We start from the raw sequence: 26,351 nt of genomic DNA, 5'->3' as shown, positions 1-26,351 counted from the left end.
CTGTAAAATGTTTGTGACTAATGTGAATATATAGTGGTCACCATTAAGATCTTGACAGTTGTTGCATGCAATTCTGGCCTTGTCCATGAGACTCCGTTTTCCCTGTACTTGGACTACTTCAGCACATGCTATTCCAAGCTGAAAGTATCAAAATTTTAATGGTAATTGCAGTACAGCAAGTGTCTGTACTACTGCATTTTTAATATCTGGTTTTTGTGGGCTTAACTCAATGTTAGTTGAATGACTGGTGTTACAAGTGCCAATCTATTGGTGTAAATTAGCTGAAGACTGACTGTTCCTTCCTCTAATAGTGTATGCTTTTTGCTACTATCTGATGTGCTTAATAAATTGCTTGAAATGCCTAGGGTTTTTTTTTTTTGTATTGGTTTGACATGTAATTATATAAATGTACAAAAAAAATAAAAGGGAAATGCTTTATAAGCATTGAGGGATGTTCAGTGCAACTTTATCAACCTAAAGTGGTCACTAGATGGCCTGCTAGCATAGCCTTTTTACTGAAATTTCATATGGTTTGAAGACATATGGATTCTTCTTGCTGCTGTTTTTAATCTAAAGTGATGTTTTAAATACTGTTTTTATATCTACCAGGAACACTAGATTTACTAATGCTTTAAGTTATTTAAATGTCTGTCTCTTTGTGAAATGGTTTAATGTTCCAAAGTGAATTTTATACTGCACATAAAAAACAGGTTTTTTTCACAAACAAATTTTAATGTGCTGTCAAATATATCTTTTGGGTAGTGCGCACCCCCTTGGATGGGGGGAGGGAGTGTGTGCGCGCATGCGTGTGTGTGTGTGTGTGTGTGTAATATACACATTATACAGTTCAGATAGAGATTTTAGTAGACATAAAATATGACTAAGTTTAACTTTCAGAGGCAAATTTGGGTGCAGAAAATAAAGGGGGGGGGGAATGTCATAACTTTGTTATGTGGGAGCACAGTGTTTTGTTAACAGTATACCAAAATGCTTTTATGTTTAAGGAAAAGTGTCCTTCACCTCCCTTTTACGCTTATGGAGCAGACTGAAAGTTGTGCTTTTTTTTGTTTCTTGATTGTTTTGAGGGAGGGAGCAATGTTTTAATTCTGTCATTAAATAAAGCTTTAATTTTCTCATAGCCATGTGATGGAAGTTAAAATAAAAACAGAGGCTAAGCATTAAGATGTGTGAAAGATGACCAAATAAACATTGCAAAATTTAATTTTTAATAATGAGAGATCTGGCAGCAATAATAGATACAGATCAATGACATATTCTTAGCTGGGTCTATGTAACTTCTTCCATTTAATTATGAATGTAATTGATTCTGTATTTTCTCATTATATACATAATTAAAATTGAATATCTTCATATTTGTTTTGCATTCTGCATCTGCAGTAGATCAACTTTAAAACAAAATATTTTTACTAAAAACTTTATGGTAGAAAAATGTATGGATTTTGCAAAGCTGCACGCTGTGGAATTTAAGATTTTTCTTAACAATAAAGAATGTAATATTTAATTTTTTTTCATGTGTACAAACACATCAGGCTTATAACAGAATAAGTACCAGACTGGTCGGTCCCATGAACAGATTATTATAGTTTGTAATCTTGTTTAGAAACTGTAAGGATTAGTAGATAGATCCTGGAGATTTCTTAGGTACTATCTTGCTCAACTGGAACTGTCTAGAAATGTGGCACCTTAGAGACTAACCAATTTATTTGACCATAAGCTTTCGTGAACTACAGCTCACTTCATCGGATGCATACTGTGGAGAGCGTAGAAGATCTTTTTATACACACAAAGCATGAAAAAATACCTTCCCCCACCCCACTCTCCTGCTGGTAATAGCTTATCTAAAGTGATCACTCTCCTTACAATGTGTATGATAATCAAGGTGGGCCATTTCCAGCACAAATCCAGGGTTTAACAAGAACGTCTGAGGAAGGAGGGGGGGGTTAGGAAAACAAGGGGAAATAGGTTACCTTGCATAATGACTTAGCCACTCCCAGTCTCTATTCAAGCCTAAGTTAATTGTATCCAATTTGCAAATGAATTCCAATTTAGCAGTCTCTCGCTGGAGTCTGGATTTGAAGTTTTTCTGTTGTAATATCGCAACTTTCATGTCTGTAATCGTGTGACCAGAGAGATTGAAGTGTTCTCCGACAGACACACCCCTGGAACCCCAACCTGGGATATTCTGTCTACTACCCAAGATCCATAGACCTGGAAATCCTGGGCGCCCCATCATCTCAGGCATTGGCACCCTGACAGCAGGATTGTCTGGCTATGTAGACTCCCTCCTCAGGCCCTACGCTACCAGCACTCCCAGCTACCTTCGAGACACCACTGACTTCCTGAGGAAACTACAATCCATCGGTGATCTTCCTGATAACACCATCCTGGCCACTATGGATGTAAAAGCCCTCTACAGCAACATTCCACACAAAGATGGACTACAAGCCATCAGGAACAGTATCCCCAATAATGTCACGGCAAACCTGGTGGCTCAACTTTGTGACTTTGTCCTTACCCATAACTGTTTTACATTTGGGGACAATGTATACCTTAAAATTAGCGGCACTGCTATGGGTACCCACATGGCCCCACAGTATGCCAACATTTTTATGGCTGACTTAGAACAACGCTCCCTCAGCTCTCGTCCCCTAACGCCCCTACTCTACTTGCGCTATATTGATGACATCTTCATCATCTGGCCCTGTGGAAAAGAAGCCCTTGAGGAATTCCACCATGATTTCAACAATTTCCATCCCACCATCGACCTCAGCCTGGTCCAGTCCACACAAGAGATCCACTTCCTGGACACTACAGTGCTAATAATGCTACAGCTCACTTCATCGGATGTAGCTCACGAAAGCTTATGCTCTAATAAATTTTGTTAGTCTCTAAGGTGCCACAAGTACTCCTTTTTCTTTTTTGTGTCTTAAAGTATTTTTCAGGGCTTCTTGAGCTTTGGCATGTGTGATGGGACCAAACTCAGTCAGGTGCAGTGGAATGGATAATACTATCTGGTCAGTGCTAGAATCTTCTTTCCCAGGTAGCCTCATATGTATTCAGTCGACCTTGTCAGCAAAGTATGCAGACTGCTCTTCACATCAGTCGATGCTTAAGTCTGGTGTATAGGATGTGCAGTCTGGGTTGAGAAGATGGTTTACTATGCAATAGAGCTCTCATAGCCATGATTCTGCTGTGTCGTTTGTGGGGGAGGAGAACGCTCATTTTGCCTTCTTTCCTGCAGTGGCATGTATTTGTATTGTGCAAATCTTAATGAACAGCAAATAAAACCAGCAGCTTTTGTGCCATGTATATTTGTTTGAGCTTCCTTTTCACGTAAACTAGTTCTTAGAGATGGCATTATTTTCACTCTTGTCTATGGAGATTTATTAGTTACTTGTCTAATAATTGGCCAGACATTCCTCCTTTTTTCCATAACTACAGGTGCTTTATCACTTCTCTGTCCCACCTTGATTTCTGCAAATGATACCCATGATCTGTCATGCAGTTTACTCAAATGATGCCAGTTGCCTAAGATGCAGAGAACATTCCTTTTTGAAACACTAAGAACAAACTGTCAGCGAATTACAGAAGCACCAATCCGTATATTAGTTGCAGGAAATGGAAGAATTTAGGAATAGATTTATATTCATGCTATGTTTTTGCAAATGACTTATTTTAAAGCTGTCTGCACCAGTTTTTTGTCTGTCAAAAACAGAACACAGCTAAAAGTTTTGCAAAAAAGGACATCATAACCTAAAAATTATAGTAGCTGACTGACGAATGTTTCACTGACTTTAGTTACTAATACGACTGGAACACTTGGTTGGATTCTGAAACTAGCCATCATTGGAGAGGAATTAATTTTCTAGTGAAATTATATGGTGTTCCTCCTTTAAATATTTATCATTTTTCTCTAAGATGGTGAATGGACACTTGTGTGTGTCCTGTAGATCTCATGGAATCTGTTACACAATATACATTTTTAAAATAGACAGACATGGAATAGACATTTAATTTTTATTTTAGATTTTAAATGATGTAGATTTGGATTTTGGGTTATAGCAGAAGTCTATCATAGTACTTTTATTGTTGCTGTCTGACTGCCATGTCAGACATCTTGAACGAGGGATAAGGATAAGGAGGATAAGGCTAGGGAGAGACTGAGGATGACAATCAGTATACCAAGAAACAGAAGAGGAAGCTTGAAATTTCTTCATCTGGGCAGTTTTCTCTTGTGAAGACTTTAGTTCAAGTCCCAATCCTACAAACACTTATATACAAGTGTAACTTTATGCACAGAGTGTTTGTTTCCATTGAATTCAGTAAAACTTCTTGTGTAAAACTACTTCATGTTAGTGTTTGGATTGGTGCACTTGTATTATCCACTATTTACATGTAATATTTAAATTTGTGCCAGTGCTTTGTGGTAATCAAATTTGCTTGAGAAGCATATTTTGCACCGCTTTGTTAACCTTGCTAAAGTCTCCTGTGCAATTAGTTGCTTAAATTCCAAAATGAATGAATGTTATCTCTTTCTGCATAAGTAAATAAAGTTTAAAAAAATTTCACATGCCCTTACACGAGCTAAATTTGTAAATGACAAATACAGTACTAATGAAAAATTGTATTCAGTTCAGTGATAAATAGTTACTCTGTAGTTGCTAGAGTTTATACCATACTATATAATTATAAGAGTTCAGAAAAAGGTTCCTTATCAGGGCACTTCGCCTATGCAAAAATTAATACCTCTAGCCATCTTGTTGGCTAGCAATATATCAAACTTTTAGAATAAATGTGGTTTTCAACTGAATAAAAATGATTTAAGATGTATACCGCTCAGAGAGATTCTGCAACAATAAAATATTACCTTGACCATATGTTCAGCAGCTGAAAAGCATTTTGAGTGAGTACTGAATTATGATTCTTTTTTTTATGTAGGACATTGTACCGGTGGATGCCTCTTATGAGGTGAAAGAGCTGTATGTGCCAGAAAACAAGCTGAAATTGGCCAAAAGTGATGCAGAGACTCTGCTAACGTTGGAAATAAATAAGGTAGAGGAGTAATGGTATTGTGTTTCAGTGATTTGATTTCTGAAGCTGAAGCCAGAGTCTAATCTGTCATTCAGGACGTATAGCACAGTACCTAAACTAGTTACACACTGTAACTTTTTAAAGATTGCTACAACATCCGCTTTGCTGATCTTTTGGTATCTTTGAGTCTCCATGACCTCAAAACTAATTGTTAGCATTTTAAAAAATTTTAGTTAATTCCCTTAACATCTCTATGACATGAGTCGGATGGTCTGGATGATATGTTTTCTAGTTTCCTAAACAAAGCAGTCTCCTACCTGCCTTTTATAGATAGCTTTTTGTACAAGTTCTTAATTATTTTACAAATGTCCAGGCTTTTTTATTTTTCTTAAAGACAGATTTATACTATAGAAGGTGACTCTTTGTAATTTCATCCTTTTCTTTTTATTAACTAAGTTACTTTTTTTTTTCCTGTCACTTATTTTTCTTTTATGCTTTTAGCTATCATGACCTCATGCTGCTTTTTCGCTCCCCTTGGCTTCCCTGCTGGATGCCTTGACCTACTCTGTTCTTATTTGATTAATTTACTACTCTTCCAGTTCATATTTGAGCCAGTCTTTTGAAAACACAGACTGGCTGCTTTTTGTTCCTTGTATTCTTCTTTTTTTCAGAGGAATTGGGCCATGAGCCAGCAAAGCACTTAAACACAGACTTAACTGTAAGCACATGAGTTTTCCTTTTAACTTTTTAATGAGCTTACTAGTGCTTAAGCATATGCTTAACTTTAGGTGCTTTGTGGGATCAAGGTCTCAATCTGTCTTGGAAGGATGCCTTAAGATTTCCAGTCTTTTTTCCACACCTGTGGATTTTAACACTTCCTCTCACTGCAGTTTATTAGATTCCTTGCTCTGCTGCCTTCTGTGAAGTTATCTGTTGCTTTTCTGAATTAAAGTAGTTTATTGGTCACTAGTACCAAGCTTCCTTAGTCTCGTATTGTAAATTGCTTCCTCTCTCTATTGGTAAGAAATATATCAATCTAGAAAAAAAATTTCCCCCCTCCTTTTTTTTTTTTTTTTTTTTTGGTTACTAAATACCAGCACAAGCTGTGGGAGAAATCTGCATCTTAATTGTCTCAACATGAGGTAAACAAAGTAGTAAATATTAGTCATGTACTTGTATTACATGCGCTCTTGCACAACAGACGTGCCCAAGCTCAGCAAGCTCTTCCTTGTGAAAAGCTCTTGACTCAGTCTCATTAATGTACATACAGAAATAATAAAACAGTTGTGATACATCTCACTGTGTGGCCTTTACTAAGTGTTAAGGGAGGAAATTCCCTGTAAACTGATATCAGTCTTTTAAACTAAAATAAGTGGTAGTCTGATTATTATGAGGCTGACGGGGGGAAAAGTCTTAACTGTTTTTTGCTATAAAAATACCACTTCTAATCGATTAAAAGATTTTTAACAGTTACGCCCAGGATTATTTTCTGTTTTATGTGTTTCCCTCATCCTCTTGCTTAAGAATGTAAGTAGCCCTATGTACAAGACATGGCCTTGTTCATTGCAGAACTATCTGAATTCTGCTAATTTGAACTACTAAAGGCCTTCAGTATACAAACTAATTGCAATTCATTTATTTCTAGCGTAGCATTGGAAATTCAGCTAATACGATGCTGGAAATGTGAAAAGTAGCTCATTTATAAATTGTGAGGAGGAAAAAGGCATTTTTTTTCTGTGAAGAGACTGAGATCTATGCTACTGATTAATGCTCTCTATTAAAAGCTGATCTGTACTTACATATACGTTAGATTTAGTATGGAGAATATATCTGTATTCTGAAAAAAAATTCTCGAAGGTTACTTGGCTCAGTGCATGGAGTTCACTGGTGTCAGCATGTGTATGTCTGTCTCTTTACCAGGTGGATATGCAATGGGTGCAAGTACTGGCAGAGGGTTGGGCGACACCACTTAATGGCTTTATGAGAGAGAGAGAATACTTGCAATGCCTTCATTTTGACTGCCTTCTGGATGGTAAGGCATTTCAGTTTAAAAATACTTTTTAAAACCAGCCGAAGCACACAGCTCTGTAGCTTTGTTGTGGTACATTGATTTGTCATGTGAGAGAACTGCATTAGATGTGTGTCCTCTCCTGAGGACAGAGAATCAAAACTTGCAAATGATTAAACTTAATATGAAATAATATCTTGCTTTTAGCTTCTGCCTTCTTGTTACTGGATTAGTTTTATAAATGAAAACCTTCCACAATTAATAATTATCTTCAGCAGTGTATATGTCTTTCAAACTTTCCTATTCACTTTTGAAAAACTTTGTCCTTCTCCAGTCTCATTAATTTTTGGTATTCAGGGTTACTGATAAATAACTGTTAGTATGTAGCTCTGGACCAAGATTGTCTAAAGACATGTTCTGTGGCTGTGCCAGAGTGAAGAGAGTGCAAAGTGATTCTCTGCTGAGGCTTGGAGCCATGGCAGACAAAACCAAGAAGAAGGTTCAGGCCCTTCTGGTCCCCTTTGAAGCTCTGCTGGACTCCAGCCTGTCTGATTTTGCTTTTGCCTCTTACAGCTCCCCTTTGCTATAGAATTGACTCCCATCTCACCATTTCCTGCTGTTATTCTTTGTCTGCCATGCTGCCTCCAACAATTGTTACTCCTGTCTTATCCCAATGTTCCAGATACCTAGTCTTTCTCCATATAAATACCTCTTTTAAATCCCCTTATTTCTTTTACAAATCTCTCAAATGCTAACCTGTATAATAAAATGTTATCACCATTCCATTATTTCATACTCTTCAGGTTTGCACCACCCTCTGAGACTTCTTTCTTTCTTTCCATACCATTCCATTTCTTTGTCTCTCTGCCCTGTAAAGCTCATTCGTATAGAGACTTCAGCTTCTTTTTGCATCTTGTACATGACTGAATGTACTGTTGTTTAGCAAAATATACATCCTTTTGTAGTGATACTATAAATGCAGATAAAAAGTTTAGTGAAAAGAGTTTTAAAATGGTGGATTATTTTAATATTCTTTGGAAAAATGTCTGGTTACTGTTTTTGAAACAAAATGTATCTCTGTCTGTGTAGAGCTGTCCTGCAATTCTGTTCTTTTGTCTGGTTGTATCTGTAAATGCAACTGCTTTCAGTTTTGCCTCTATTTCTTTCTTTGATTCTTATTTAGGTCAGACACATGGAAAGAGTAGCAATGTAGGGAACATGTGGGAAGAAAGATGTTGGGGTGAGGGGTAGAAACAGCTGCACCCCTGTCAGTACACCTACAATCTTTCCTTTGATCACAGATTTTTCAACATTTCAGAGGCCTGTAGTTTCACGGATGGTCATTTGAGGGCAGGTCCTTCAGTGAGGTAGAAAAGAAACGTCAGTTTTCAGATTGAAGGTAGAGAGGAAATGTAGTGCCTAAGGAGGTGATAGCAGCCCTTCGGCAGTGTGTGTTTGGTGGTATTCATTTTGAAACATGCCTTTTTCCCAAATCATTTCTTCTGTTCACCTGTTCTGTTCCTTACATTTTTCTTACATTTGTGTATTAGCAGTTAATTACAAGCTAAAATTATTTTGTAACAAATAACAAAATGCATTCCCCCATTTTCCCCGTTCTTTCTGCGAATAAAGTTTACTTCAGCACAATGCAGTTTCGAAGCCCGTAGCCCCAAAACTTTTCCTTCATGGCTTTAGTTTGCAGCCCTAGACTTGTCATAGTTATAGAGCAAGCTGCGCTTTAGACCCCTTTACAGTTCTTCCTGAGTATACACTTCAGGCAACAGGCTATGCTGCCTTCACCTCTCTAGGTGGAACCCCATGGGTCTATCACTGCTACACTGGATCTTTGGGGTGCGGCCCCCACTATGCCCTAAGGCTACTTAACTTCCAGGGCGTTTGTATGCATTTTTTAATGCAATTTTGCAAAATTGTAGTAAATCAGGGTTAGCAATTTTTGACTGTCAAGTGAAATATTAATTATTTAACATTGTGTTTTTGGTTTTTGCAACCAAACCTTAGTGGTGGGCAAGTAGACTGGCTGATAAAAGGTTTGACACTTTTGCAACGCAGTAACTGTTTCTCTTTTGTACAACTAAGTGCTTAATAAGTGCTATTTTGTCCTTTGTTTGCTTTGGAAAACAAAGAATCTGGATACTAAGACTAAATTCTGAGTGCAAGTATGCAACACACCTTTCATTTCAGATTATGTGAGAGACTGGGAATAAAAAATTATTGCATGTTCTCTTTCCAGCCAACTTCATCATTTTTAACTTTCTGACTCTAGGGGCAGGTTTGAAAGGTTTCTAAAATGTATTGTCCAAAGATGTGAGTTTAGCAAAGGGCCAGAGGTGAATTCCTAACCGCACTGAATTCATTGGCCAAATTCCCGTTGACTTCAGTGGGGACAGGATTTTGCCCTAGTGAATACCCTGGAGTTTGTCATGGTAAGTATGACATTAAGACTTCAAGCTTTTTCAGTTAATTTACAATAACTAGTCCACTAGTCTCTCATAACCTAATTCCCTTATAGTTGTCAAGAAAAATAAGACTTCCAGCATGTAGTAATGAAGTAAATCTTTAAAAATGAAGATCACATGTAGTTTTAGAATTGACGTGCTCTGGGCTAGTTTTGTGGGAAGTTGACAGTTGATAAGATTGCAACTAAACAAACATATGCTAAATGTCTGACCAACTCAGTTGTCAATCTGTTTTGAAACATATGGGTTCAGGTAGTTCAAAGTCTGAAAATATGTTGATTCTCTCAATATTATAGTAGTAAAAACTTAACTTTTGAATTAATTGAATAATATACACTAGCTGTTTTGACGTTTTTGACCACTTTCCATCACATCGAACTCGCCCAAGCATCTGAAGTACAACTAACAAAAATGTTAGTGGGAACGAGAGGTTAAAATGAAGATTTGTGCCCAAATGATTTTTAGATGATCTTCTGATTTAAAAGGCAACATTGAACAAGAAGCGAAGAGCCTCCTTTTACTCCCTGAATGTCAGTTCTGGAACCACATACCCTAGTATGTAAGGCGGTTCTGGCAGCCATAAAAAATGGACTATCTTTAGACTCCAAGTATTTGTGTCTAGCATCAATCTTTTGACAGATAGTTCTGTCAGTGTAGATTAGAAGGTTTTGGTACCACATTCATTAGTGCACATGTTGATTGTGTCACAACCAATTTTTAAATATGCTGGTTCCTTCTCAAGACTTGGTGCCTAAATTACTGTATAGCTACCTTGTATCTCATAGAGGAGCACAATCTCAAGTATTTTATTCTAAAATTTGCCCCTTTAGCACCAGTTAAGTGTAATTACTTGAACTATATGTCATGGAATGTATAGCTTGTATTATAACTTGTTAGAAAGAGAAGATTGGGTTTGCATATGCCATTTGGTCACCATTTGTTAAGTGTGTATTCTTTATCCTACAGGGGGAGTTATTAACCTATCAGTGCCTATAGTGCTGACAGCTAGCCAGGAAGACAAAGAGAGACTGGATGGATGTACAGCTCTTGCACTGGTGTATGAGGGGCGTCGTGTGGCCATTCTTCGTAACCCAGAGTTTTATGAACACAGGAAAGAGGAACGCTGTGCCAGGCAGTGGGGAACAATATGCAAGGAACATCCCTACATCAAGGTTGTTTGAAAGCTGTGTTTATCTAGTTCTAATTAAAGCTATCCTTTTTGTAGAGTTATAGTTGCAAGTGGAGTAGAGTTGACACCAGCAACTGTTTACCTGGACCAAAAATTCTTTGCTCTTCTGTTTAATTTTTAGACAGAAGTAAAGCTTTTACTGTTCGATGCAGCTGATCTCTGTTGCGTACTCTTCACTTGTTAGTGTGGCATTCTACAATGAGTGGATGATCTACATGTGAAACGCATTGACTGTGCCACAGAATCAGCAGTAGATCAGAGAAGAGAACTTTCTCCTTGGGTACACTTAGGAAATGCAGCCTTCTGTTTAAGGTGGGCCCAGATGGGTCATCAAACCTACTCAAGCAGCAGATGAACATGGTGCATATGGGGTGTATCTATCCTCCCTGAATATATAGTGGATGGTTTTGAAGGTATTGAAACATTTAGTGTTCCCTCCCATAGGGATAATTAACTTTCCTGTCTCCTTGCACTCTGCCTACCACAATGCGTGTTCTGATCATTGGGTAGTCTTCATGACTGTGTCTTAAGGTTTGTAAACTCTGTTTGTTAGGGTTTGTAAGCTCTATGTGGATACTGCATTAAAGATTACCTGGGTTATCCTCAGTTGAGATGTTTTTTGAATAGTCTTGTTGGCATGCTGATGACTCAAAACCAATGTATTTTTTAAAAACTCAGACTAACCGTGAGTTTGTCCTAAAAAAAGGAAAAGTTATTGATACGTTTAAAAAAATCTATACAACTAATACTTGCACAAATTTGAAAACTGCACACTGCCCTACTTTACATTAACCTTTTTAATAGAACATTAGAACATTCTTGCGGGAATATGACTATATCTGGAATATTGCGTATTTAGCTGTTGCTAAAATTATTTCAATGATCATGCGTTCCATCCTGTACAATGACAGGTCCGGTGGATATGACAGATGGATGGTGAGATTGCAAGTTCAGTAAAAGCTGACAATTATATCGGTTAAAGAAATCCAAGACAATGGAATGCATACAACAGGTGAATGCCACCTTATAGTATGCCTCCAATCGCAATATGACTTGGTTAAGATTGGTATAGAAAATATGAGCCCTCTTCTCATGTCTGCTCAGCAGCTTTGCACCACTTTATCAGCCCAGAGCAGTGGATCTGGCCCCTTAGAATTCCCCTTAGTTAAGAGGACTGTCTAGGTGTCATAGAGCTGGTATAGTAGTTCCTATGTTTTTCACATGCCCCTTTTTTTTCTGCCCTTGGGCCTCCATTTCAGCAGGCTTTTTTGCAGAAAAGGGCACCATTTTGGCATTCTTAAACTGTAGTGATCCCTAGCTGTTGGAATGATCCCTTTGGAGAACTGGAAGCCCGATATAAGTTAGATTTGCCAACAGGTGCAACTTGGCTGGAGCAGATATTCTAGGCTTTGTTACTTCAATATCCTGATTTGTGTAGTTTTTAAAAAAAAAAATCCTTTATTGTAACATTTTGAATGCAGATGTGGCACAAATTTTGTATTCTTCAAGTTCCATAATGCTGGAATTTAAGGATAAATTTATTCACACAATTGCTCTTTCGTACAACAACTGAGCAGTTACTGGCTCAGTTGCTCATTTGTATATCCTTGCATAAAGGCAGCTCTAGCCTTTCAAGAATATGAATTTCATACTTAGATTTCCACACACATACTTCTGCTCTGTCATCTTAACATTTGTCATAAATTAATATTTGGTGATAAAGGATGAGATGACACTACTTCTTAAAAGTTATAAATAAGTAAATACCTGTTATGACACAGATCAATAAAAGTCAAGGCAAAATAAATCTAAAAACTTTAAAAATCCTTAAGATTTCAGTTTTAGTCACAAATGTAATTCATTGTAATGGATGAATAGTCAATCAAAACTTTATTTCTTTATTTGCTACTAAATGCTTGTTGTTACTTATTGATTTTGGGTTGACCAGAGCTTTTGTAGGCTTCATTACAATACTGGGAGTAAGAAGTTTGAACAACAATTAAATGGCATGTGTCCTGAAGTAGGAAGCTTCCCAGGCATCTACACCTTTTGGCTGTGGATGTTGCATAATTACACTGGTTAAGCTGTCATTTCTGTACAGCATTTTGAAGGGAAATACACGTGCCAGTCACAGATTAGTTATTCTCACCTTCTTTGCCCTACAATGTAACTGATTCAGATCACATTTCAGTGATTTTAAAAATTACCACTTAGACTCAAAGAGTCTCTATAAAATAGAATTAACTTAAAACAGATTTTAGCAATTGCATTGAAGTGCAATCCTTTGGATGTTCAGCTGACAACTGTCTTCTGTAACTGAAGTGTTTTTGTTTTAATTTATATGCTGACAAAACCTCTTCCACTCTTTCTTCTAGATGGTGATGGAGCAAGGGGACTGGCTTATTGGTGGAGATCTACAAGTCCTTGACCGTATTTATTGGAATGATGGTCTTGACCAATACCGTCTCACTCCTGCTGAACTAAAGCAGAAATTCAAAGAAATGAATGCTGGTGAGTCACTTTTGTAGCTGTATCCTAGTATTCTCCATATTATCCAGAAGCTTACTGCTGCAAGACTGAATGGGCTTCTTGCCCAGGAGGGACAAACATCATTTGTGGGACATGTATTTTGAAAATGTTTTCAGTATCTTGGAAAACTTGAAATTCTGTCTTCTAGATGAAAAATGGGCAGACATATTCTTTAAAATTTGGGTGAGCTGTTACTTGCCCAAGGCATCATAGCAAGTCAGTGACCATTGAAGACCTGTCTTCCCAGTACCGTTCAGAAACCACTAGATGGCTGCTCCACAACTACATTCCACAACTCAGGAAAAGAAGAGATAACACTGGCTTGTGGTGCAGCATGATTTTAAATGATCATAAGGAAGATGTACACTAAACCTCTCCCCAGTATGTTCCCAGCTGGATAAAAGAGTGCAAGTCTGATTGATTGATTTTGATTTAATTCAGTTCTTCAGAAATAATTCACTAAGCCATTGCAATATTGAGCCAGAAAGGTAATCTTCAACAACAAGCAAGTGCCTTTTTTACATCTGGAAGGAGAAAAGAGAGCCTGACTGTTTTGAAAACTCTGTTTTTGTTTGTTAGAAATAAAGTGCGCATGCACACGCACGCGCACACACACGCACACACGCACACACACCGCCTTCCCCCCCCTTTAGAGGACTGGATTAGCTTGACTAACTAAAGACTGAAATCTGAACTAGTTGGAGAGGAAGCCATGTTTTGTCAGGCTGTCTAAATTAACTGTGTGGGTGTGTTAATACCTGTGAAACTCAGACTCCTGACAAACTCTTGGTGGGGTGGAGGTTGGGTACGTGGCTTTTTTCTGTGAAAGATTTGACATCCCTGATCCTTCAGTTGAATGCCAAGAATGCTTCCTCTTCAGTTCCTGAGTCCTCAAAGAAGTCCTCCAGCAAAACCAGGGAAGACAATTGGTATTTCTGATGGCTTGAAGGGCAAAAAAAACCAAAACCCTTTCTTAAAAATAAAATCTTTCAGACTCCTTTGTACATCATAAAGAACCCGCCCTCCCCCTCACCCCCCCCAAAAGCACAAGTATAGTTTTTTTTTCAGGTCGCCTTTGATGACTGCCTTTTAAATGAGCCAAATATTATTGGTGTTCTGTAATTCTTTGGAATGCCTTTATAGTGTTTTTCCTTACATATTATCTTCATTGCCTTTTACACTCTTTTAATTAAAATCTATTCCATGCAGCTCTTTGGGAACAAAACACATGAGCCTTGCAAGGAAAATAGCATAAGAAAAGGTATTGGAACTTTTTTAGAAGTATTTGGGATCCAATTACTAGCTTCACATCAGAGAAAAGTAACCATTGTGTTAGTTTATTTGTTTTCCGTTTTTAGAGGTTCCTGTTAGATAAATAAGTAACAGACCAAGTGGTAATGGCTTGGCAGTAAAGTTGTTTGTTCTTTGCTCTTCTAGCGGAGCCCAACAAACGGGCTGCTAAGAAAGCACTGTAAGGTGTGGGAGAGGGAGGTAAAAGATGGAACCAAATCAGCTATACAGAGTTTGAGATATAGAATCCTTACTTTAAGTCTTAGTTATCCAGTGAGCAGACAAACAGTTGTCTGACCTGTTATCCTGGCTTCATTATTTCCTTATAACAAGGTGGTGGTGCTACTGTGCAGTCATGCATGATCCTCATGTCCTTCATTGATTTTCAGTGGAAGGAAAAACACTGTGGTTTTTTTGGTTTGGTGTATTGTTGAAATGACTTTAAGGTAATATTAACTCTAGTCTACCTATGTCAGCTGCTTACACTGCATAAACTCTACTATGGTGATTAAAGGTGGAAGAGACCTATTAGGTTGTGTCAAATCCCCTTGTAAAAGGTAGGCTACATTCCTTTTATAGTGGGGGCAGGAGGAAGGGAGGGAAGAGGCAGGAAACGAGGGGGGATATTAAAAGAATTCTATTGACATCTCAGTCTGTAGACTGTGTGCTTCCTCAAGTTTATGATCTGGTTATTTTGTAGACTAGTTCATTAAGACCTCCGTGTCCAAAGAACTTTCATGTTCTGGGATCACTGCTAATGTGATGCCTGTTTGGTAGAGTTCAGCAGCAAGCTACTGGATTTGGATCACTCTGGTAGCTTTATGTTCAACAAATGCCATTGCTGTTGCTTATGGAGAAAAGTTTCTGTATTCTAGATAATAGGGGTGCATTGGTTCATGTATTACATAACATTTTCTTCTATGGATATTATGTATACCTAAACCAAAACCAGTATCTTAAATTTCATCCAGAATCCAATCGGTAGAGCCTTGAGCAGATACAAAATTTATATCCGCGGATATCTGCGGTGTTGCAGGGCTCTACCTGTAAATGAGCAAGTCCAGCAGGGCCACGGCCAGCAACCGTGCCAGGAACTGCAGCAGCAGGTCAGCTGCCACTTGCAGGAGCCAGGGGGGAGGGATAGGTCAGTGGTTTGAACATTGACCTGCTAAACCCAGGGTTGTGAGTTCAATCCTTGAGGGGGGCCATTTAGGGATCTGGGGCAAAAACTGGGGATTTGTCCTGCTTTGAGCAGGGGGTTGGACTAGATGACCTCCTGAGGTCCCTTCCAACCCTGATATTCTATGAGTGCCGAGCCTGGGCAGCTCCTCTGGCGTGGCTGTACCGCCCCTAGCCCTACCCACTGGGTGAGCACCAGGTTCACCAGCAGCTGTCCCTGCTCATGCTAGTATATGCAAGTGGCTAGCACGCTCCCAGACAGGAGATGCAGACCACTGCGTGGGAGGGACCATGGGACCAGCCAGCTTTCTGTGGACCCTGGTTTGAGAACCTCTTGGTAACCATTACAGATCATGGATCACAGCTGCAATGTGCTCTTGGAGAGATGCCCCACTCAGTAAGCAGACTTGTTTTTCAGTCTATTTTTCTGAATACATTTAATGGGGAGTAACGCTGTGTAGAGCTCATTGCAGTAGTCTAATTTTCTGAGTGATTAACGTAATTGTATAGGCAATCCATTATTGACACAACTTGATAACCAAAACCTGGACTTATTTTTTGCTTCTGCCCTGTGAGTAAGGTGTGAATCCATGCTGATTGGCTAGTTCGAAAATGCTGATAAAGTACATAAAGCAGTGATCACAATTTAACATTGTTGAATCATGCAGTCTACTGCTCATGGTCTGAACTTCACAAATAGTAACTCTAACCATTTTGGTCCTTTTTTCTTCCCATAGATGCTGTCTTTGCATTCCAGTTGCGCAACCCAGTGCACAATGGCCATGCTCTGTTAATGCAGGATACCCATAAGCAGCTTCTAGAACGGGGCTACCGGCGTCCAGTTCTGCTCTTGCATCCACTTGGTGGCTGGACAAAGGAGGATGATGTTCCTCTGATGTGGCGTATGAAGCAACATGCGGCAGTACTGGAGGAAGGAATATTGAATCCAGAAACAACAGTGGTGGCCATATTTCCATCTCCCATGATGTATGCTGGACCAACGGAGGTAGATAAATTGTGAGAGTATAAAAACAATGCCAGTGTTACTCTGTAATGCTTTGTATTATTGCGCTGTGTATTTTTTTTTTTTTAAACTGGCAGTTGAGCCTTTAATAATAATCTTCTCTTCCTTAGCAAACAGCACCACAGAAATCTCTTTCCTATTCAGGCAAATATCTGTTTCTATGCAGTAATGGGTTTAAAGTGGGAGATGGGAGACAGAGCAGTGTCAAATTTTTAGATGCTGTTTCCTTTTTTCTGTTAAAAAGACATGATGATACATATCTCTTCACCTTTTCTTTTTAGATGAAGTTATAAAGTCTTTTAACATATTGAATAATTGCCAAAAAACAGGGATTTTAGAGATCCTAGTTTTATGTCCCAATTAAAATTGGGACAGTGGGGTGGGTGGATGGGTGTGTGTCTTTGGCAAACTTAATCTAGGGAGAATTGCTTTACGGCGTTACATAAAAATGACTATGAAATAACTTTTGGCAAGATTTTATTTAGAGGTTTGCATTCAAATTGAACCCTCTAGAGGTTGTGGGATTCAGTGAAGAGAATTAAATGTTGACATTTGGGGGAGATTATTTGGCTCAGGGGACATTGGTTCTATATCTCATTACCATTTTTTTTTTCCTTCGGGCCATGGGAAGTTCAGATCCTGACTAGGTTCACAGTAACTGAAAATTAACCGTCTGATGGCGTTGTGATGGACTTAGTCTAGTTACTGTAGACAGGGAGTCCACATAGCAAAAATCAGCAGTGACATTTAATGTTCGGTTACCTCTCGTTGGCAGGCAAGGTAGTTATGGAGACTGAGCGGCCTTTTCACCCACAGAGAAAGGTAGCTCCAGATCACAGTTGAGACGTGTTAGCTAGGCACTATGGGAAGCTTGTGCTGTTGCTTGCGGTGGATGTGTTGCCACCTTTCACTAAAACTAGATTCATGCAGTTTTTTTAAAAAAATTCTCTCTTTTGACATTAACAATGTTCTTGCTTTTGGCTACTTCTTGTACTCTGTTGTGGTTTAAGAAAACCAAACACCTGTAAATTAAGTCGCTTATGAATACAGTGTCCCTGTTTCCATGTTTCCAAGTGAAAATCTTGAGTGTGTAAGAGGGATTTGAACAAAACTCTACCCACAACCTTCAGTCGTGATACTAAATAAAATAAGAAACATCCCCTAATTTATGCAGCATTTCCAATGACCTCAGAAAGCAGCCTGCCAGTAACGTATTGTAACCAGCTAAGGGAAAAAAAAAAAAGACACTCTTCCTTTAATCATTTTCTGTAGGTCATTTAGAAGACATTGGTACCAGATTTGTTTCTTTAGCGCAAATGATTTACAGAACAACAGGCAGCTGTTAAGCCAGTATGGTTATCAACAGGATGTACATGGTTTTCCAGTCTGTAAAGATTTAATGGGCATGTTTTGTAGGCCTCAATTTAGCATTTTTGTACTTTAAAAACCTCTTTTTATGGTGTGTTGGGTAACCAGCTAGGAAACTATATTTGTAGTCCTGACAGTTATCTCTGAAGGAAAAGAATCAACTCCAAAAAGGGCAAATGCCATATAAAAACCTTAACTGCTTCAACCACTGGGGAAGATGAGCGCATTGTCAAGGAATATGAATGCATCACACTTGGACAATAGTTGCTGATTATGTTCTTGCCTCTCACACTTACACTTTATATGATTCTAAAGCTTTTTGAAATTATTCTAATGAAACATCAGTTGTATCCTCCACCAGGTCTCATTGTGGCTGAGCTTTCTTGGTTGGTATTAGCAGTATGATAGTACAAAACAGGGGTGGCCAACCTGAGCCTGAAAAGGAACCAGAATTTACCAATGTACATTGCCAAAGAGCCACAGTAATATGTCAGCAGCCCCGCATCAGTTCCCCTCCCATCCACCGATCAGCGTCTCCCTCTCCCTCCCCCACCTCCTAATGAGCTGTTTTGTGGAGTGTAGGAGTGGAGGGCATGGCAAACTCAGGGGAGGGGATGGGAATGGGGCCGGGGGGGGGGCAGAGCCAGGGGTTGAGCAGTGAGCACCCCTCCTCCCCCGCTCGGCACTTTGGAAAGTTGGCGCCTGTAGCTCCTGTCCTGGAATATACAAGGAGCAGCATATTAACTTCTGAAGAACCGCATGTGGCTCCGGAGCCACAGATTGGCCACCCTTGGTATAAAACATAAAACTTTCCTTTAGAGATCAGGAAAAGCCCAACAGCTATAGTGGCCCATCTGCATGTTGCTTGTGTAAGTGATGGTGTGTTCATGGTGCAAATGTGTAAAATAGACTTCAGATGCTTTGTTTGTACCCATAGCTCTCATCAGCAGTGGAATCCGGTACATGTGCTGTCTAGCTGTGGTCAAGGTGAAAATTCATACCAGTTGTATAGTGGTAATTCTGTAATTAGTTCCTGGTTCCAGTATTTGCACAGTACTTTGATACTATATGAGCTCCCCTCTTAAACGTTAAATCCTGTGTTTCTTGCCGTGTTAACACTTGCATTATAATTTAATGCAGAATACAGTGTCATGCATAGTTACCTAACACATAGGATATTCATCTTTCAATAGGAGATCTGTGTATGAAGCAGCTGCAGAAGCAGGCCTTTGACTCTTAAAACTGTAAAAATGCGAATTTACATTTTTGCATGTAAATGTTTGGAGTAGGAAGATGATTATAGGTGTCTGCAGAAGTCTGTTTAAAACTAACTTTTTGCTGACGCAATTTTTATTTCTAAAGTTGCATGTTTCTAATGTCACAGTAACATAACAGTCTCACTCTGATCTTCTGTATCACTTTTTTTTCTCAGTGGTTGCCTGGTATTTTTCTTTTAAGACATTTTAATTACCGTCTAACTCAGTGTGTCTATTTTATGTTATGTATGTTAGTTTATAGTTATTTTTATGAGAGGATAAGAATGTAGTTTTAAAAATTTTGTGTTCACACTGTCAAGTGCAATATTCTGTAAGCTACACCCTTGGAGTCTTAAAAGGTCACCTGCCCTGCAGGGAATTTTCTAACTTGCAGGGTGAATTCTATTGATTTCCTATAAAAGACACACTCTTCCTCAAGATAGGTAGAATTTTAAGGCATCAGGATTGTACACTGAATGAAAACATGCACATGCACAAGGTGCTGTACTTGTTAAGCTGTATTTAATTCCCCCCCCCCCACTTGTTCACATCAAAAAGTGTGAAGGTTGACAAACATGAGAATATTTCCTGTTAAGGGGATAAATTGATATCCGCTGAACTTCTCTATCATTTTTCAGTCAATTACTTACTATATATTGTACAGCTAAGCCACACACTGAAAATATTACAACTAACAATGAAAGAAGAAAATTTGCTTAAGAACTAATTGTATAACTGGTTATACTAGAAGCCACAGAACTGCTGCTTGGTTACAAAAAAATCTAGTTCCATAAGAGCCGAAGATATTTAATCGATAGGTGTTACTTTGTCCTATCCAAGATTACATCATAAAAAGACTCCAAGTGGTTTTACTCATAATACACTTAGATTGGGATTTCAAAGGTGAGGGAATTAGGTGCTCAACTTGCAGTGAAATTCAGTGGGATTTGGATGCCTAAATCCCTTAGGCTTATTTTGAATACTAGGAAAAATATCTAAAACATACATGGAATCACACGATATGTTACACTTTGGAATCTAGTGAGTATTACTTGCAATCTTTCTATCCACCTATTATGTTAATGAGGATTATCTACAGACAGACGTTAAACAAGTTCCTCACTTCTCTAAAAACAGTTCTCTGTGTTTGGCTGTAGAGGAATGTCAGTTCTGTTCAATGTGGCATAGTCTACACAGAATTTGCTTTTTAAAGAAAAAAATTTCTGCCTTCAGTAAATAGCTTAGCAAGAGGGGGAAAAAATGGCAAAGTTGAGCTGATGGAATGAGTGAAGCTTGTAACTATGAACTTTACAAAAAGTAATGTAGGAAAAAAAAGTTGGCATGTCTGAGTTTTTAAAATGTGTGAGTGTATATAAGTGCATATTAAAAACAAACAATGTGTTTTAATATTTAAATGCTGCTTTACGATTGAAATTTTAACAAAAAGTCAGGAAATACAAAGGTAAAGTTTCTAATAAGTGTTATTTCCTACCTTTTTCATTCAGGATGTATTTCAGTCTGACAAGTAATCAGAAATAGTGCACAGATGCAGTATGGCCGTGTTTAAAATTGCTGTGGGAACTGTAACTTTCACATTTTCTGACTGTTGAGATTTGCAGTCTTAAAACTATTTTTCCTTGATGTAGGGGAAGTAATTGTAGTAATGTTCTATTCTTTTAAGTTCCGGAATCTTTCTGTTGACAACCTGAATATACTGCTAACAGAAATAGCAGTGACTTTGGAAATACATGAGAAATACTGTTCCTTTGTCTGTGACATGAGGAATACCCATCTTCTAAGACTCTAAGGGACAGATTTTCAAAAGAGCCCTGTATGCAATAGCTCCTGTTTAAACACCTAAACAAAGTGGACAGATTTTTCATTTGTGCTCAGCATCTGTTGAGACTAATGGGAGCTGGGAGTCATCTGTTGAGACTAATGGGAGTAAATAACACTTCCTTATTTACTTTCTTCACACTAGTCATGATTTTATAGACCTCAGTCATATCCCCTCTTAACCGTCTCTCTTTTCCAAGCTGAAAAGTCCCAGTCTTATTAATCTCTCCTCATACGGAAGCTGTTCCATACCCCTAATAATTTTTGTTGCCATTTTCTGAACCTTTTCCAGTTCCAGTATAGGCCACTTGCATGCCAAATGGAAAAACTGTTCATTCCCTTGCCTATGTTTGTCCGCTTGGGCTCTTCTGTATATCTTGAAGTAGTTCTTGGTGAGAGCTGCTCTTTTACACAGGAATAGCCGTATGGGATCAGACCCAAGGTCTGTCTAGTTCAGTATCCTATCTCCATTAGTGGATAGCACTAGAAAGCTGCAAGCAACTTCTTGATAGGTTGATATGGGGTAATCTGGCCCCATGAAAGTCTCATCCTAATCCCTAATAACTAATCTGTCTTCAGCCCTGAAAAATTGAGATTTCATCTCCTTTCTGCTGCAGAGCTACTCTCCTCCTTCATCACTAATGGGTAATGCTACCCGTGGAATTTTGGATGTGATCCATTGTTATTGCTGGAGTCTCCAGGACTAAGCCTTGCCCTTCAGATCAGGCCACCAGATCTTCTGCATCCAGTGGTATAACAAAATAGCAGTTCAGAAGGGGCAGAGGGTCCCGGGAGGTGGTGGTCAGGGAACAAGGAGCAGGGGGTATTGGATGGGTCGCGGGTTCTGAGGGGGGCAGTCAGGGAGCGGGAAGTGGGAGGTGTTGGATGGGGGTGGGGGCCAGGCTGTTTGTGGAGCACAGCCTTCCCTACCCGGCCCTCCATACAGTTTCGCATCCCGATGTGGCCCTCGAGCCAAAAAGTTTGCCCACCCCAGCCTAGGTCTTCAAAGTTGCTACAGACAAGATGTTAAAATCCTGCACCAGTTGGAATGCTAGGCATCTGAAAAACTGTTCAGGAAGAAAGATTCACAGCTCCCTCTACAGTGTTTCTAGTGGCCTTGCGGGAAGCTTAATCTGCGGAAGATTTGCAAAGTAGGTTTCCGTTCCCCTGCGGAGGTATTTACTCGTAGGAGGTGCTACTGGGTTGGTTCCCAAATAATTCCTTTAAATTACAAATCTCTTGCTGAATATGGGGTGAATATCTGTTTCTGCCTGTTATTCTATTACAGTAGTTAAAACTCTGTTCTTTTCCTTTCACTCCCTCGTTCTGTGGTACACTATTTCCCATTAGTGATGAAAGAGGAGAAAAGCTGTGCAACAGAAGGAGAAATTTGTGACCTGGTAATTCTCTTTGTTAGCAGATTCTCTCCTTATTCAACCTACCCTGGTGGTCTGGTAAATGACCAGAATGCAATTTGTAACAAATTGCAATTTTTTTTCCCTAAAAAGACTTGACCATTTAATTGATTTAAGGTTGTTATATATAAATCAAGTTATTATTTTAATGCTAATCCATTGCTGGAGGATTTTTACAGTTTTGGAAGAACTCTTCTGGTGGCCTGAGCTGCAGGGTGGGACTTAGTGCTGGAGCCTACAGCAACATTGGATTGCCTCCAAATTTCTTAGGTAAATGATATTAACCCAGTAGTGATGCATGAGGAGAGAAGCTGTTAACAGAAAATTATCAGGTAAGAAATTGCTCATTCCAGTATAACTTTGATTATGACCTAAAAGTCATTCATCAGAAGTTAACATTTTTCTATTTAATTGCTCAATTCTTGACATTTGCTGACTTATTCTACTGTGAAAACTCCTTATGATAAAAGAAGAGGACAGTGGGGAATATGCAGTCCTTTGGCACTCTGCCTTCCAGCAGTCTCTTTAGTCTCTTGCCATCTTGCAGAACTTGCTAATTGATCAAACTGTCTTCAAGATGCCAGATGCCTCCTGATCTACTATGGCCACCCAGTATAGTTTGGAAGGCCAGGGAAATGCAGATGGAAAGTTGTTTTTAGTTTGACTTCAGTTTGGCAAAAGTAAAACTGCTGAAAGTGGGTAAATATTTATTTCATAGTAGTGATTAACCTATAGTAATGCTTGCAATTAAAATGTTTATATATGTAATTTTTTTATTGCTCTGATGGGATTTTTGGCAGGGAATTACTGGGCTGCATTTCTTTTAAAGGAGGAACGTATTTAATTTTAAAATGGAAATGTGGAGCCAGATCGCATTTCACTGATGGAAAGACTTCCTTTGTATTAATCTGTCATTATACTATAGGCCAAAAAAAAAGGAAAAATAAAACATTTTCAGAGAAACTAAGCGTTCCCAAAAAGGATAGCAAAAAAATTAAAGGTTGCGTATTTTTCTTCCCAACCATGTTAAACACAAATGAACAACCCTTTTCCCCACCTCAGCCCTCCCTCCCCCCAGAATTAATATAGAGTCTATTAGGATTCACAGGTGGGATTTTCAAAAGTGCCTAAGGACCCAATTTTCAAAGGTATTTAGGTGCTGAGAGATGTAGATTAGCACCTAGTGGGATTTTCAAAAACACCTGAGCGGGTTAGGCACCTAACTCCGATTGATTTCTGAGTGAGAGAAGCTTTGGGGAGCTTTGGATTTAGCAGTGATATGCAGAGGTGTTGGGAGCAGGGAGCCCAGAATCTCATCAGAGGTGCTCGTAGCCACCTCCACTCCTGCTTTGTCTCAGCGAACCAAGCAAGAGTGCCAGGGGTGCAGAGTGCTTGAGCCATCTGTGCACTAAGAGTTCCCTACTTCCATGCAAAACAGTGCAACGTTTACTCCAACTGTGTTAGAAATAGCCACCTTCTTACTGGTTGGAGTGTTGAATTGATATATTGAAGTAGATGGCTAATGTGTGAATCCTGTAGATTTTAATTAATGGTTTATGTTTCAGTGTGTTGTATTGGGTGATTGTTAATAAAGGGAGTTTTTTTATGTAGCAACAGGTTGTAGTGTATTAATATGGGAAACTATTGCCTGTCCATGTTACTTAAGTGATGTGGTGGTTTATGCATAACTGTTTTTTTCAATAATTGGCATTTATGTTTGGAGATAAGTGTTGCGCATTTTATGCAGAGATGAAGAGGAAAGATGTGCATTATGGTGGGCGTGTCTGGGTGAGGTAATATACATATGGCAAAACTATGGTGGATGGGTGAACATTGAGTTAGGGATTTCCTGTGGTGGCTTTTTATTTCCTTTTTTTTTTTTTATAATTGTTGTATTGGTGATATATGCAGTTGAGCAACCTTACCTGCTTTTTAACATTTTGTTGGGACACTGTATATTCAGCTCATGGATCATTTCCCCCGCTCCCTGTCTTTTAGTACCAAATAAGAAGCATAGTTATTTGAACACAGGTGCACTTTTAAATATGCATTTCCGAATTTTGCTGTTGTAAAGCAACATTGTGAGAGAATGCATAATCTTTTAGGGAAGTGCATTTTACTCTATCAGATTAACTTTTAAATTTTGGGGGGAGTATTGAGGATTGTGCCTAGAAATTGTAATATTATGGAATGGAGAAATAGTGTGTGCTTGGGTCTAAACTATTGCTATCGTTTATTTTAGTATCCTCAAGAATACTCCAGGATATGTGCTCCCTCATGTCTCAGATCAGTGTTCCAAACGCTATGCTAAAATTACTGTATTTTAAATATGTAGAAGACCCAAGGAAATCTTAGATGTCATTGGATTGCCTGGAGATGAAGCACCACTTTTATGGGCAATACATATAAAAATGATGCAGAAAACCAGTTTAATTTTAGGATAGGTCTAGATGAAGGCTTATATTTACATGGTTAAATATTTGAGGAAAAACTTGTGTTTGTGTGTTTGTTTGGTTAGGATGTGGAAGTCATTTCTGTATTATCAATCAGAGGCTACTTACCTATGGTCGTCCACTGTTTGAAGGTGTGAGACACTCTTCTGACACGGCATGTGTGACTGGTTGGATCACAGAAACCCCCTTGGGAACTGCCAACTGATGTGCCAAGACTACTTCTGCCCCTGCTTTCCCTGCCAGTTTGGGACTCCAGCACCCTGTCTTGTTGAGCCAGACATGCCAGTCTGCTCCAACACAGACCCAGGGTCTGATCCACGCACCCCAAAGCTGCAGACTTAACTGAAAGCAGTTTAAGAAATGTTCCTGTCTTTGACACTAAGATGCCCAACTCCCAATGGGGTCCAAACCCCAAATAAATCTATTTTACCCTGTATAAATCTTATACAGAGTAAACTCAAATTGTTCAACCTCTATAACACTGACAGAGAGATATGCACAGCTGTTCCCTCTCCTCTCCCCCCAGGTATTAATACATACTTTGGGTTAATTAATAAGTGAAAAGTGATTTTATTAAATACAGAAAGTAGGATTTAAGTGGTTCCAAGTAATTGCAGACAGAACAAAGTGAATTACCAAGCAAAATAAAATAAAACACGCAAGTCTAAGCCTAGTACAGTAATAACACTGAATACAGATAAGATCTCACCTTCACAGATGTTTCTATAAGTTTCTTTCACAGACTGGATGCCTTCCTAGTCTGGGCACAATCCTTTCGCTGGGTACAGCCATTGTTCCAGCTCAGGTAGTAGCTGGGGATTTCTCATGATGGCCACTTCCTTTGTTCTCTTCCACCCACTTATATATCTTTTGCATAAGGCGGGAATCCTTTGTCCCTCTGGGTTCCCACCCCCCCTTCTCAATGGAAAAGCACCAGGTTAAAGATGGATTCCAGTTCAGGTGACATGATCACATGTCACTGCAAGACTTCATTACCCACTTGCCAGCCCACAGGTATACAGGAAGACTTACAAGTAAAGAAGAGCTATCTACAGGTAATTGTCCTGGTTAATGGGAGCCATTAAGATTCAGAACCTCCATTAATGGCCACACTTTGCATAACTACAATAGGACCTCAGAGTTATATTTCATATTTCTAGTTTCAGATGCAAGAGTGATACATTTATACAAATAGGATGACCACACTCAGTAGATTATAAGGTTTGTAATGATACCTTACAAGAGACCTCTTGCATGAAGCATATTCCACTTACA

The 26,351-nt window shown here is 38.9% G+C and overlaps 1 protein-coding gene across 1 annotated transcript in view; it reads left to right on the top strand.

Moving 5' to 3' along the window:
* PAPSS1 (3'-phosphoadenosine 5'-phosphosulfate synthase 1) overlaps positions 1–26,351 on the top strand; it is a 68,761-nt gene that overhangs the window by 32,477 nt on the left and 9,933 nt on the right. The window contains exons 6-10 of the mRNA XM_074950716.1: positions 4,960–5,073; positions 6,973–7,084; positions 10,504–10,709; positions 13,102–13,237; positions 16,462–16,730. Coding sequence (XP_074806817.1) covers positions 4,960–5,073; positions 6,973–7,084; positions 10,504–10,709; positions 13,102–13,237; positions 16,462–16,730 — 837 coding nt within the window. The remainder of the gene's footprint in view (positions 1–4,959; positions 5,074–6,972; positions 7,085–10,503; positions 10,710–13,101; positions 13,238–16,461; positions 16,731–26,351) is intronic.

The sequence above is a fragment of the Natator depressus genome, chromosome 4, assembly GCF_965152275.1.
Source record: "Natator depressus isolate rNatDep1 chromosome 4, rNatDep2.hap1, whole genome shotgun sequence".
Lineage (NCBI taxonomy): Eukaryota > Metazoa > Chordata > Testudines > Cheloniidae > Natator > Natator depressus.
The sequence above is the reverse complement of the archived record's forward strand: the minus strand, read 5'-3'. Positions and strand labels throughout refer to the sequence as shown.